We start from the raw sequence: 15,219 nt of genomic DNA, 5'->3' as shown, positions 1-15,219 counted from the left end.
CTCATCGAAAGGCTTAATAAAGTCTCGAGCAGGCCGTTAGATAGCCTCTTGGGGCTGTTTGTGGGTCAAGCCAGACCAGACCAGCGAGGCCAGGAATAGAATCTTATAGCCTGTGCTGGACCACAAACCCGATATCTAGGCCCCCTCATTCAGAAACCACCTCTCAAGCTTCTTCTAGTATGCCAGAAAAAGACAGGATGCAAACATTACCACAGAATTATGATTGATGCAGATTATTTGGATCAATTGTAGAGCACAACCGGCCACCTTTGTGCCAATGTGATTCTGATGACTGAACTTAGTCGCCTCTTACTCCAATGGGCTGTATCTATGGGATGTTTCATCGGTAATTTGACGATATACAGTAGCTTCGCTGGCGGACTAAGCTATTCCAAAAGTACTAGGCTGATATCAGTATAACTCCAAGGGCTACTGAGACAAGTTGTAAGATCATCGACATTGTGCAGCCTAGCTATATGTGAACTCTATAACGCGGGGGAGGGCCCAACTGGGGCTAGAGAGTATTTATACCTGCGTTTGGGGGGGGGGGGGCTTTTGACATTTTCTTTCATGTGCTGATATCTCCGTCTATCGAGCGAAGGATTCGAGACGATTGATAGGCTTTAAAGCAGAGAGCATCAGCTCCGTTGTCAGCGCTAAAACAAGACTACTTGAGATTCTCACTTGACGAGATCTCAAGGTTGTTGACTTAATCCACGCCTGGTGACGTCGGGAGGGGCCTATTCCGCGATCAATACGACTGGGACCATTGGATGGATAATCAAAGGTCGTTCCTTCCTGGAGGGATGAGGCCTATAGTTAAACTAATACTGCTCAAAATATTGATGGACGTCTAAGAAGCCACTCAATTGATCAAGCCGGTGGTTCTTGAGTGTCTTTAATTCCTGAAACAGCTGGATAATTTGGCAAAGGACACTTTAGCTCTCCCACAGGCCATCGAAAAGGTGATCAGATAAAGAAGGTCCAAAGAGAAGTGAGGCGTATCTATAAAGCCAGGCTCGATCCAGGCAGTCGAAAGAATGGTTGCACGTGCGCGACCTAACGCCTTTGACAAGGGCCAGTTCATGTCATGATGATCATTTCCATCTTAGATCGAGCAGCTATTGAAGCTATACATAACTAGCGCCGCATCTTGCCCCACTAACCCCCTCTCCATCTGCTATATTGACCACATGAGGTGGTGACTGGCCTTCCTGTAACCTTCGTCAGCCCGAGAATTTGGTACCCATATGTGCGCCAAGCTGTGCGAACAGCCCGCATTGTGGATGAGGGTGCGGTGCTTGCACCGCTTCATGTTGTCAAGGACGGCTGTAGCCTATCCCATATTTCTGGTGCTGTAAAGTGCCGCCTACCTGCCCGCAATCTCAAAGGATCGTTGGCACTTGAGCTGCGAGATCTCATCCACGCCTATGTAGGGGAGGGGTTCCACTGATTAGCTATGATTCATATCTATTCGAATCCAGTGCTTTTAGGTCACCAGCGACGGGCGAGTGCAGGTGAGAAAAAAAGATGGGAAGAGGAAGAGCAGGTTTGTAATCGCCGACCCTATATCCAATTTTTGATTATCATCAGGCATATATATGCAGGGCACTAAGAGACAGCTGAATGGGGCTTTGTGAACAAAATAAGGTTATCACTTTTTCTGCGCCTCTAAGTTTCACGTTGTCGAAATACGCCAGTGGGCCTGCATCATGCAGGTACGTTACCGCAAAGCTGCTTCCAAGTACGCGCTGTGGTCGGGGTAACGTGATCCTCCCTTGCATGCTGCTCGGTCATGAAATATCACTCGTGCTTGACGGGCTACCAGGATTTTGACCCGTTCTTAATTCATGGTGAGGGTTACTGTTAGGTTATTCTGTGGGTTGTTGTGATAAGTAGTTTTCTTATCTATTGTAAGCGGCTGCCTCTCTTATAAAGGACTATGTCCTTTCTCTCTTATTTATATGGGTCTCTCTGTGTTTCAGAGGACCTCTATTACATCCTGGTCCTATACCCGCCCCATTATCAACCCCGATAACGGTCGTTTCTCTCGCCAGCTGCAGGTCCGTGCACTCAATTTATGTACCCTTGAGGGCACAAAGGCACTCCACCACTTCTCGCTCCGAGGTTAGCCTTCCGGCCGCGGGTAGCACATAGAGTGCTGAGTGAGGTGAGGTGAGATAAGACCTCCCTCACTTCCTTATTTTTTATTTTTTTGGTGGCAGCTGAATTAAGCTTTCACCACACTCGCAACAAAAAAGCCCCACCGAGCACCTACCACATTGCAACGTTAACATCCTGGTGCAAAAAAAAAAAAAAAAGTAAGCGACGTTAGATTAATCCTAGGCGAATATCCTTTTTATCTGGTACGACCGTCTCTCATCGGTCGATCAATCCAGTCAGTCGCGGTGGATGGAGATGCCCGCATGAGACAAACGGCCGCATAGCTGGGCGGGATGAGCTATATAACTGACGAAGGGGGAGGGGATGTGGAGGGTGTTGGATATATCTATCCTGTTCCCGTGGGAGGGCTTTACGAGGAGAGTTCTGGGAAGGATATCCCAGTGTCGAGGCTTACCGGTACTCTACGAGTACCACAAAACAAGATAGGATCGCTCGACTGGAGTAAGTACTCTACTTCCTCAGGAGCATGAGCAGCTGAGAGAGGAGTCGGTCAGCGGGTAAATCGTTTTTTAATCTACCCTAGACCTGTTCGTATCTGTCTCCTCATCCTGAATTTCCAGGGCCTCAGTGAAGGGGAGGAAGGCAAAGTGATGAGGAGGAGGAGAATGAGGAAGAGGAGGACTGTAGTTGTGTTAAGTTGGAGTTCACTGCATGCTCTAGCTGCTAGGTCATGCTTAGACCACTGAGCTAAGGGAAAGGCTCGTTAGTGACCCGCGTTTATCGATAAGACTCTTGTTTGTGCTCCTTCAACGGTCGGGGGCCTTACCCGTTTCGATGGTCGCGTGGGCGTGAGTCTCAGCCTGCCGACGTCAGACAGGCCAATCCGGCGAAGTGCAGAAGCAATGAAGAGACACCTGCCAAGACGGGCTCTCTCTCCTCGTAACACAGGCAGGGACAGACAGCTTTTATCGACAACCAACGAACGAAACCAACAGAAAGCCAACAGCTACATAGATTACGACTGAGCAGGGTACAATTGAGCACTAAGGCGGATTCAGTCACGAGCTCTGCCGCCAGTTTGATACAATTTCTAATTAAGAGACAGGGGAAATAAAGATTGGAGCAGATGAGGAGAGAGAGATTGAAGGAAAAGATAGAAGGGAAATAAAACATTTGTTATGTGCATACATGTACACACACACATTTCTGCCGCCAATACTGCTGCTATTACATTCTTGTTCTTGTCTCTGCACAACAATATCGTACGGACGTAGAATCTCCGCATTCCGTCGTTATCATTCTCATCACCACAACTCACTCACACCAGACAGACCAGATACCTAGGACGTAGACCTGTCACCGCAGAGATCCCACGGTTACCTACCACAGGAGCAGCGTCCCATCGGTACCTACATAAATACAGATACATCCTCATCCTATCCGTCGGCTGCATCCCCCCATCAAAAGAGAACGGACGCAGCAGCTAGGTACAGCGCTTAACCAGCATCGTTTCTGGTTGGTCTGCTGCCCTGCCGTTTTTCTGGTAGCGATCACACTTCCGTGCGCTCATGGTTGCAGAGGTGCCTGCTGTGGTGCTTGTTTCTTCTGGGTTGTTGCTGTGGTGCTGCTGAAATTATTCCATACCTGTGTCCACTCTGTTTGGGCCATTTCTCTCGTCGACAAAGTTCCCTTTCCACCCCCCCCCCCTTTCGTTTCACTACTCCTCTCTATTTACCAGTCTACCCGTTTGCTATTGTTGTTGCTACCCTAATTGCCATCTATCTATTCATAGACGTCAATCAATCCATCTCCATATCCAGCCCACCACACACAACAACGCCGCCCCCCTCCCCCCCAATAACCACCCCCCTCCACCCCCATACCATCTTGCCTGCTTGCTGCTGCCCCATTCTGCCCATCCATACATAGCCGTTCTGCAGTGCTCCCTCCCACCAACCACTCGCTTGGATCACACACCCCCGCCAGCAGGAGCCACAGTTACCACCTACCCGTAAGCTGCGGGCATATCCATACATCAATCGTAGAGCAGGTCAGGTCAGGCAGTGGCACTACCGTAGTGCGAAACGACCCCTTCCTGTGACAGGGGGTGAAAATCGCTGTACCTCTTCTGCTTGTGTTTGTCGCTTTTTTTTTTCAGCTACGTGCGAGGAGAGAGGGGAGATTAGGATATCTTTTCTTTCTTTAATCTTCACTTCTCTGCTCTACTTTGCTCTGCTCTGTCCGTCTCTGCTGAACCGCTGCTGCTGCTGCTGTTGTGCGCGTGTGTTTTTTATTTTAACAACTGCATAACAAGTATTTTCCGGACCTCTGTTTCAACAGTTTTGGTTGTGGAGAAAGAAGGAAAGAGGCGAGTGGAAGAAGAGGGAGAACGAGAACGAGAAAGAAGAGCAAGAAGAAATCGAAGTTGACTTGTTGTCTGTGCCGAAACATACGTACGTTGCGATAATTATATCTCACCATACAAGTTTAGTGCAATTCAATACCTTACCTTACCTTACCTTACCATACCTACCATACCTACATACACATACCTACATTGACGCTTTCCTGCTCTGCTCGCACGCACGCTTGCTCGCTCGCACACACCACTCTCACAACAACGCTTGGGAGAGAGAGAGAGAGACCCCCCAATCCGTCACGAGCATATTTAGAAGATCATGCAGCAGTCTCCGACAATTAGCTGCCCTCTCAAGGTAGATAGACCTTCTGCAGCCCCTCCCCTCTCTCCGACCTGACCCCTCGAGGACCTCGCTTCTCACATCATATACCTCTCCCCCCCCCCTCCCCCCATCAAGCACTTCTACTCTCCTACTGCTGATGCTGCTACTTACATTACCCCCTACCCCCTCCCTACCTCCCCCACCCCCTCTTCTACTACCACAGCCAGCTCATACGTCATCGTAACAGACAACGACGGAAGTCGACTGGATCACCCCGCTGAAATCCTACATCCGCACAACCTACGGCGATCCCGAGAAGTACAGCGAGGAATGCGCAACGCTCAACCGGCTACGGCAGGACATGCGCGGCGCCGGCCGCGACTCCGCCGCCGGCCGTGATCTGCTCTACCGCTACTACGGCCAGCTCGAGCTGCTGGACCTCAGGTTCCCCGTCGAGGAAAGAGGCGTCAGGGTGGGTTTTACCTGGTGAGTGGGAAATGAGAAATGAAATTGATGTTTAAACGAAAATAAATAAATTGGCATGAGGACGGGGGTTTTGCTGACTGGTGATTGCGCGCGGGCATGGGTAATAGGTATGATGCGTTCACACATAAGCAGACTTCGCAGTTCTCGCTCGCGTTCGAGAAGGCATCCATCATATTTAATATCTCGGCGGTACACTCGTGTCATGCGGCAAACCAGAATAGGTCTGAGGAGCTTGGGATAAAGACGGCCTTCCACTCGTTCCAGGCGTCGGCGGGGATGTTTACGTATATCAACGAGAACTTTCTGCATGCGCCCAGTACGGATCTGAGTAGGGAGACGGTCAAGACGCTGATTAGCATCATGCTGGCGCAAGCGCAGGAGGTATTTTTGGAAAAGCAGATTGCGGACGGGAAGAAGCCGGGGATGCTGGCAAAGCTCGCAGCACAGGCCGGACTGTTGTATTCCCAAGCGGTGGAGGGCGTCCAGGAGAATTCGGCGAAAGGCGTGTTTGAGAGGGTGTGGTTGATTGTTGTTCAGGTATGTGCTGCTGTTTGGTTTTTGGGGTGGGTGGCGGGATGGAATTGACGGTGTAGGGTGGATAGGCAAAACAATGCTACATGGAGTCGCTCTCGCAGCATCTACAGGCCCTCGCGGATACGGATAATGGAAACTACGGACTTGCAATTGCGCGTCTGCACCTTGCGGAGGACCTAGCAAAGGATGCGCAACGGTTTTCTCAGTCGTTCCCAAACTCACCGTCGGCGACATCTAACTTGTCCGCCGAGACCGGCCCCGCGCTGGTACAAATGACGAAGAGACATCTTTCGCAGCTGCAAGAGAAGCTCATGGAGCTTGTCAAGGACAACGACTACATCTACCACCAGACGGTTCCAGCAGAGACTTCAATCCCAGTAATCCCCAAGATGCCCGCGGCAAAGGCCATCCCCGTCCAGGAGCTCTACGCCGGCGCGGACATCAACCGTATCATCGGCCCCGATATCTTCCAGAAGATCGTGCCTATGAGTGTTACCGAGAGTGCCTCGCTCTACGACGAGGAAAAGGCTAAGCTAGTCCGTGCCGAGACCGAGAAGTGCGACTTGGCAAACGCGGAGATGGTCGCAGCTCTCGACTACCTGAAGTTGCCTGGATCTCTTAAGCTGCTCAAGGGCGGGTATGAGAATGGAATTGAAGTTGACGATGACTTCCGCACGTGGTGCGACGACATCGCGAATAAGCCCGAGAGCCTCGAGGCCCGGTTTGCGGGGCTTAAACGTGACAAGAAACGCATTGTTGAAGTGCTGGATAGGTCATGGAAGAGCTTGGACCAGGAGGAGAGTGTCTGTGAGAGGATGAGGGCGAAGTATTTTGACGACTGGACGCAGCAGCCTTCAAGCCGATTAACACAAACGTTAAGAGGCGATATCAGAAGCTATAGAGAGGCGATTGAGGCGGCCATCGGGAGCGATAATCAGTTGTTTTCGCAGTACCGCACAGTCAGGGACGATATCGAGGAAATGAGGATTGCTGGAGAGAGGGCCGAAGAGGGCACGGTAGACGATCTGTGGATCGCAAAGGCTAGGGGCCAGCAGAGTAATGGTTATGATAATAGGGGTGGGGAGACCCTGCTGGATGTAGATGATGGTGAAAGCGGGACGTCGGTCATGGAGCAAATCGAGAGGGTGGAGGAACTGCTTAAGAGGATGAACATGATCAAGAGGGAGCGGGCACAGGTCTTGAAGGATCTGAAGGATAAGGTGAGAGTTATGTTGGTGGTGGCGGCGATTAAGAGCTAATGGCGTGTGTGAGGCAGATTCATAACGATGATATATCAAACGTTCTGATCCTTAATAAGAAAGCTATACAGAATATAGAACCTCAGCTGTTTGCGACAGAGCTGGAAAAGTTTAGGCCGCATCAGAACCGCCTGCTGCAGGCTGCTCATAAGCAGTCGGCATTAATGAAGGATCTTACTGCCGCCTACGGTGACCTTTTACAAGACAAGCGTATCAGGGCCGAGCAGTCGAAATACGAGGCCTTGTCACGCCAGAGAAATGCTGTTCTCTCAAAATTCAAAAAGACCTACCAGGCCTTCCTTGACGTCTGGGCTGGCCTCGATAAAGCCCGACAATTCTACACAGAAATGATGGAGACCGCTGAGAGCCTCGACAAGAACGTTGAGACCTTCGTCTCCAATCGACGTGTTGAGGGCGCTCAACTCCTCAGCCAAATCGAGCAGCAAAAGGGCTCAGACATCGACCAGCGCAAACTCCAAGGAATGATGGAGCGGATGACCGTCGGTAGCCAATCCGAGCCTCCTGGGTCGGCAAAACTCCCGCCGAAGCGTCCCGCCCCATTATCAAATAACGTCTCCCCACACACTCCACACCCTACCTCCGCCGGCGCTCTAGGAAGTCCACCTGGCACTCCCCGCTATGCACCACACCAGTACAGCGGATACCCGACACCTACGCCGCCACCTCCCCCGCCGCCCCCGCCAACTGGATACACAGGGTACCAGTACCCCCCACCGCCCAACGGTTATCCGCGCCGCGAGTCATACGGCCAGCTCCCGGGGCTGCCCAGACGCGATAGCTACCAGCAGGCACAACCAATGGCCCGCCGGGACTCTCAGCTGCCCACATCTCCACCGCCATCTGGCGCACAGCCACAGCAGTATCATCCTGGACACTTCTCGAATCCTCCCAGTATGTATACCGGCGGAGGTACAGCTCAGAACTACCCGTATAACCCGCAGACATATGTGCCGCCACCACCACCACCTGGGCCACCTCCCGGACAGGCCCAGAGACAGAGCTTCACGGCCCTACCGCAAACAGTGTACCAGCCGCAGCAGCAGCCAGGCACGCCCGGCCAGCAGCAGCAGGGACAGGCGTATCAGCAGTATGGACAGTCGCAGCAGCAACAGGGACAGCAGGGAGATCCGTGGGCGGGCTTGGCAGGGTGGAAGTAGCGTGGCAATAGGATAGGGGAGCTTGCGTTTTTTTTATTAAAGTAGTAGTGGCTTTTTTATATGTTCTTTTTTTAAATCTTTTTACTTTACTTGTGATATGGATTTTTTCTTGCTATGGCAGGAAGAGGGACTTGTGGTTGTGCATTTGTAGCGTGTGCGTGTGCGTGCGTGTGCTTGGGGTTGAATGGAAGTGTTTGAATATGTGCGTGTGTTGTGTGTGAGAGTATGTGGAAAATATATTGTAGGCCCGGGCGTGGCGCGGCATTAAAAGTTCATGGTTGAGATGCTATGTATGTTCATGAGTGAGTGAGGATATGTGAGGAGAGAAGAGGAGAGGAGAGGTGTGGGTGTGTGGTATTTTAATGAAATCTGGGTTGCTATTCTACTTGGGTTCTAGTGATGTTTTCGGAGCTGTGAAATGGCTCTCGAGCTATATGAAACGGAGTGATAGTTCATGACCCACGCTTAACTAAATCCTAGCACATTTGGTGAACACAATGTATATTACGGAAAGGTGGCACCCGTTCGCCAACAGGGCGGACGCAAATATAAAAAGACCAATAACATTTGTTATTTACATCTCCAAACTAGAAGTAGAAGCATTGGTATTCAGCCTAGACGTGTTGTAGTGTCGTATCTGACTGTACATGGTAGTTGCCTGCTGGAATAGGGAGAAGAGGTACGAGTGATGTGCGTCATGAGAGATCACTCGGTATATTCGATTAGGTCCGCAGGCGGATTGCTCGCACGTTCATTAAATGGTCGGATGTCGTTGTAACTATATTACCCTTAGTAAATATTCCGACCATTCAATTAATGGTCGAGTGCGGTCAAGATGGAGCGGGATGGGTTAGAATAAGGATGTACTGCCCTAGCTCTTTCTTTTCTTCCTGTTTGGCTGGCCATGGAAAGGTACGTAGGATATTCCGCTGTTAAACCCCCACAGACCAAGATTGAGATTTGTAGAAGACGTACATCCTTAGAGCCTAGAGCCTGTAAAGAGATCATGTAAGTTCAATTTTCGGCTTCGAATAGTAGCCTTCTCTGTAGGTTAGTGGCCGGGGCGCCCCGTTCCACGTGTTTGTGGCCGATCGATAGAGCTACTATAGTTTGGGGGGGGGGGTGGGGGGGGTTGCCAGTAGACAGAGCCCTCGTTGTGCGAAACCGTTCTCCAGTGTTTCTTTTGGCTTGATAGTGGATAGATAGCGACCTGGAGAAAAGTAGATATGACGACATTGATTCATGTCAACGAACTGGCTGGCGATTGGGGTCAATGATTATCCTGTCTCGGTGCTTGAGATTTGAGTTGGCTGGCCCGATATCACCGCGTACCGGAAAGCTCAAGCTTTTCAAAGCTTCAAGATATCACTGAGATCTTTAGAAACCGTGGGGGAGAAATGGGGTGTCAAATGATAAGGTGTTGCAGTGGTGATAGTTTTGTCTTACAGTGGATAGATCTGACCACAGTAACCTGTAATTTCCTTGAAGATGTACTTTTTTTGATACGTGGTATTATGGCGCGCATGTTGTTCTGTTGTTTGGTATCTGTTATCTTGGCTGTTTCATTTCTTATAAAACGACCTTTTTCATTCCCATGCTGCCCATCGCGTTATTTACTTCAAAAGATCTTGGAATCACAGGATTTGCCAACTTAATTATATGATTCCTTATTATTCCAATCTTTGCTATCGAACAGATTGTCTCATTGGGGACAAGCTCCGGATGAGCCTGGAGTCATTGCTGAATGGATAAAGTCAGGCAAGTCACGCCTCCCGCAATATCGCACGCAAAGAAATTATATACAGATATGGGATCTATAAGTATCCATCGGGTTTTTACAAGTTATTAGAGAAATTAAAGACGAGGCGAGTATCGCCTAATGATCCAGTGCATAAACAGATTTCTTAGCGTTAATCACCCAAAGAAGTTCCATCAATACCAGCAATTAATTAGTAGCCTTTGGATTAAGTTGCCAAATTAGGACCGGCACCGAAACAAACCAATTCCTAGGCGTGGGGTTCCAAGGAACATCAGCTTCGGATATGGTATAATGGCTATTCCATGTACCCGGATGGCATGATGCGGACTGTCGTTCTGGAGTAGCATCCTGGTGCGAGTGACCGCCCATGAAGCCACTCCGAGATTGTCCGAATAACCCGCAACCTGGAAATTTACAATTCACCGCAAACAAGTCGAACATCCTCTCATCAGTTACACATAAACTGCAACTCGGCTCGAATTCGGTTTATATTCGGATACATCGCTTTCCTTGCAGTCGGTATTGAACCCGATCTTGGCGATAGTTCCCGGATCAAGTACCCGATCAACACCTTATTGAGAGATATTTTCTTTTTACAGTCGTCCTTGCTGCCGGAAAGAGCTCCTCCTCTCAGAAAAATTCGGTGGTGATCTCCACCTGCCGATTAATACGAATTGTTTTCGTGGGTAATAATGATGCGATCTAGTGGTGTGAGTATTTATCGGTGGTCCTTCCTCCTCCACCACCCCCGCGGTGGCCACCAAACTTTTAAAGACGGCACGATATTTCAATTGTTTCAACCGTCCTGCAAGCACCACGACCGCGAAAACTCCAGCACATTCCTCATATAACATATCAACATGGTGTGTTGGTGCCCTGCTATGCTATTTAATATATGATCAAAACCCGGAATTCTAATATGCAAAAACAAATAGGCACGCAAATTCTTCGTAGGTGGAAACTTCAAGAGCAACGGCACAGTCGCCTCAATCAAATCCATTATTGAGCACCTCAACAATGCCACTCTCAACCCTAACGTTGGTCCGTCTCCCCCTCCGCCCTCAAACCCATACCAATACTAACCTCCCCGGGTGCATTCCACAGAGGTCGTGATCGCCCCGCCCGCCCTCTACCTCCTCCTCGCCAGGGAGATCACCCGCAAAGATATTGCCATCGCCGCCCAGAACGTCTACGACAAGGGCAACGGCGCCTACACCGGCGAGATCAGCGCCGAGCAGCTCAAGGATGCCGGCATAAACTGGGTCCTCATCGGCCACTCTGAGCGCCGCGCGCTCCTGGGCGAGAGCGACAAGTTTATCGCCTCAAAGACCAAGGCCGCACTCGCGCAGGGCCTGAGCGTCATTCTGTGCATTGGCGAGAGCTTGGAGGTTTGTTCCGCGTCTTCTTCTTATACTCAGGGCCGGGCCGGGCCGGGTCGGGCATTTGCTGATATGGCGGGGCCGGGCGGGTGATAGCAACGTGAGGCCGGCGTCACCATCGATGTCGTGACCTCGCAGCTTGCGGCCGTCGCGGAGGAGGTCAGCGACTGGAGCAAGATTGTGATCGCATACGAGCCCGTGTGGGCCATTGGCACCGGGAAGGTTGCGACGACTGCGCAGGCCCAGGAGGTCCACGCGGCCATCCGGGCTTGGCTCAAGGAGAACGTGTCGGAGAAGGCGGCGGAGGAGACGAGGATCTTGTATGGCGGGAGCGTCACCGACAAGAACGCCAAGGAGCTGGCGCAGCAGCCGGATGTCGATGGGTTCTTGGTTGGTGGAGCCAGCTTGAAGCCGGCCTGTGAGTTTTCCCCGGAATGCGCTTTGTGTGGGGTTTGTTGGCTAACGGGGTGTGTGTGTGTGTGTGCAGTTGTGGATATCATCAACTCTGCGTAGAGTGTGCTGTGGTGCCCTTTTTAAAAAATGCTGTATACCATGAGAAATAACTAGATAAGAAAATAAAAGTGTTTTGGCAAGTGTTGAATGTGCAGGGGAACATGCAGTCACGGTTCGTTGTGTGGGGGAGCAATTTCACCGATGAGAAAAAGTATTCACTTGACCGTAATAACTGTATTTCGGTATTGTGGCATTGGTCTACCTGTTAACACAAACGAAACCTCCTGCTTACTACAAACAACGTCTACCAAACCAAGACAAAGAGGAAAGGAAAGAAACAACAGAATCCCGCATAACATCCCGACAACAAAAGAAACGCCCACAAAGTCCCAACTCTCCCAATTGATGATTCCAGAAGGGGGGTTCTTAACACCCACCCATAAAGTACCAACTCTCCCAATCGATGATTCCTGAAGGGGGTTCCTAACACCCGCCCACAAAGTACCAACTCTCCCAATTGATGATTCTAGAAGGGGTTCTTAACACCCGCCCCCACCCCCACCTCAACCACCCCCGCCACCCCCGCCACACCCACCACTTCCTCCTCCGCCGCCACCGCATCCACCGCCGCCTCCCCCGTCATGATGACCGCCGCCTCCCCCGTCATGATGACCGCCGCCATGTCCCCCTCCCCCGTCATGATGACCGCCGCCATGTCCCCCTCCCCCATTGTGCCTGCCGCGGTGACCGCCACCACGGGTATTTGTACCACTGTAGCCCCCGCTATAGCCATTGCTGGCTTTTGGCTTCCGGGGACCGAGAGAACTCGTGTGGTCCGAGGGTTTAGGCTTTCTGCCGAAACACATTGTGGTTTTGGGTGTTTGTGTTTATGGGTGGGTACACGATGTAGGTATAGCACAAAGTACGGATTTATTGGTCTTTAGACTGGATATCAGCTCGTAGTGCCGCTCGCTGGTGTGGTTTGGTGTTGGTATAAGAGGAGGATTTACTTATGACTTGAGTTTGGATTTTCTTAATGCGATAGTTATAGGATGATGACTCGAATTTCTCGTGTTCTTGTGAGAGGATGGTTATTGTGATTGATCGAAATATAAAAGAAACCAGCGGTCCAGGCCGGTATTTATCTCTGCCTTCCTCTCACGCAAGATAGAAAACAAGTTACGTCCCCAGATACGATGGACACTGCATTGCAATAGGTGGTCATTCACGTGTGTTTCTCGTATAATTGTCATCATACCACTCACCACTCACCCCCGATCATCACCAATCGCCAATCGCCGGTGGCTCAGTTAGTAGGGTATACTAAGGTAAGTAGAGTAACAATACTAATAATGATGTGCCCTGCCTGCCCAACTACTTACTTTCCTCCACCACCACCAACCAAGGCTGATTCACTGTGATTGTACGACGATCCCAGTCTCACCCGCGGGATCACAGAGGAAAATAAATTTAGAGTTTCCCTCTCTCTCTATCGTTTCTGCCGTGTCTGTCGTTGTCTGCCTTGACAGACGGTTACACGCAAGGGATGGGTGGTGCCTGTGTCACCATCCAATAGTCGGTGTAAGGTGGACAGGGTAAACATGTAGGGTAGGGGTTAGTGGGTGGTTTGTCCGTGAGGCTGATTGACAGGGTATGACGTTGGGATTGGCAGGTTGTAGGGGCGGAAGGGGTAGAAGGCCTAGGGCGGGGGTTTGTGGCTGGGGCTGGATTAGTGGGGAGTTGAGTTGGGGAGTGTTCTCATGATGGGGGTTTGGGTTTGGGTTTGGGTTTAATTCTTGAGTCACGTCAATACTAGTAGGCAGGGGGAATAAGTAATCAGCAGTTTACTGTCTCTCGAGTCTCGCTGGGGAATAGTGAGGAGGGAGGTGCTGTGTTACGTAAAGTGACCGACTGACTGATTGACTGATTGATCCTCTCTTTTCTAACTCTAGCTGCTGCGGTCGAAAATCAAGTTCGAATCCCGTCATCGAAACCCGTCATCGGGCCACGATATATCTGTACCTACATGAGATACCAACTAGATAATACTCTACCTACTAGAATAAGTACTCCAAGATGGTGCCTATCGCCATAGCCTGAACTCCACCAGCCTATCCTCTCGGTTGCACCCCGACAGGCAGAATTTGGGATGAGCTGTTGTTGATATCCAAGTCATAAACCCCCACCACCCCCTCCTTCACCTAGGGCCCACTCTGTTCTAGTCTATCTTTTACTTCTGATCGCAACTTTGAGCTTGAGCTCTACCCTTTCCTCGGATTCTACCTTTAAATCAGCATAACTCTTCAAGCTTAATCCTGGTAGGTTTGAACGGTAAGTAGTGTACCACGGCCCTTCCCAAGCCAGCCAGCCAGGCACGGTGACGGTACGACTGCGACTGTACCTACAGACTCAAAGGCAAGGCAGTGACCCATGTGTTCCATCAATCAAGCGACCTACCAGCCCACCGACACCGCCGGGGCTGATAGGGAGATCACGAGCGTAGTAGTCAGTTTGGAATGTTTGACCACCACGTGCAAAACACCGCCGAGTGACACGCCATGACCCGTTAGTACCTGTGCCGTACTGGGTACTAATGTCTTGGCAGCTCTTAGCCAACCAGATCAATAGAATGAGCCAACCAACCGGAACGCCTCTTCAACAGATATCTTTCACACCACCACCGAGTAGGAAACATCAGCTCCGATATTCCCTACTCTATCAACACACACATACAGAAAAATACCTTCCGCTTCAAAACCTTACTACGTACTAATGCACTTAACACCATCCCAAGAACCCTATACAAGGTTCACAGCCCGCAGCGGCACTAGTAGTAGTAGCCCAGTACTAGCGGGGCAAAAAAAAAAAAAAAAAAAAGGACCGCAAACACAATTAGCCACTGTCTTTGTGGCTTAGTTGGTTAAAGCGTCGGTCTCATATGGCACTATGACTGGTTCTTAGAATCAGATATCCGAAGGTCGAGGGTTCGACTCCCTCCGAGGACACTTAAAATCTCTGGTTTACTACGTGCGGTTTCTGGTTCTGCAATATGCAGAGCTTGAGTTGCGATATTTTTTTTTGACCTCTCGGGTCAACTGGAAGGTGCCCGTTGAAGGGCGGGATATAGTCTGACGGTGATGAGGGGCGACCATGAACGACTGTCGCAACTCGCGACATTGCGTATTAGTTTGCAGGTCGAGAAGATTATAACACAGATCCCGATTATTTATACGAAAAACCAATGGTTCGTGATAGTTTACAGATGCACCAAAGACCCCCGGAAGCAACACCTACCCAAAGACAAAGAAAGCCATGCATGATACAAGAATAATATAAAAAAAAAACACCCTAGTGGCCCAAAACTCT

At 50.4% G+C, this 15,219-nt stretch overlaps 3 protein-coding genes across 3 annotated transcripts; 2 read left to right on the top strand and 1 right to left on the bottom strand.

The window, feature by feature from the left end:
- Positions 1–4,802: 4,802 nt before the first annotated feature.
- On the top strand, positions 4,803–8,262 carry H6S33_006800 (uncharacterized protein; the record flags this gene model as incomplete). Its single annotated transcript, XM_044838150.1, has 5 exons — positions 4,803–4,838; positions 5,053–5,291; positions 5,399–5,828; positions 5,894–7,045; positions 7,102–8,262. 5 exons carry the CDS (start codon positions 4,803–4,805, stop codon positions 8,260–8,262), a joined length of 3,018 nt encoding a protein of 1,005 aa, XP_044689618.1.
- Positions 8,263–10,881: 2,619 nt separating this feature from the next.
- H6S33_006799 (uncharacterized protein) lies at positions 10,882–11,913 on the top strand (the record flags this gene model as incomplete). Its single annotated transcript, XM_044838149.1, has 5 exons — positions 10,882–10,884; positions 10,957–11,062; positions 11,126–11,409; positions 11,497–11,818; positions 11,888–11,913. The coding sequence occupies 5 exons, from the start codon at positions 10,882–10,884 to the stop codon at positions 11,911–11,913; spliced, it is 741 nt and encodes a 246-aa protein (XP_044689617.1).
- Positions 11,914–12,379: 466 nt separating this feature from the next.
- On the bottom strand, positions 12,380–12,646 carry H6S33_006798 (uncharacterized protein; the record flags this gene model as incomplete). The annotated part of the gene is made up of 1 exon (XM_044838148.1): positions 12,380–12,646. One exon carries the CDS (start codon positions 12,644–12,646, stop codon positions 12,380–12,382), a length of 267 nt encoding a protein of 88 aa, XP_044689616.1.
- Between the last annotated feature and the right edge of the window lie 2,573 nt (positions 12,647–15,219).

Source organism: Morchella sextelata (genome assembly GCF_020137385.1).
Source record: "Morchella sextelata strain SCLS chromosome Unknown scls_21, whole genome shotgun sequence".
Classification (NCBI taxonomy): Eukaryota; Fungi; Ascomycota; class Pezizomycetes; order Pezizales; family Morchellaceae; genus Morchella; species Morchella sextelata.
This window is presented reverse-complemented; position numbering and strand designations above follow the sequence as displayed.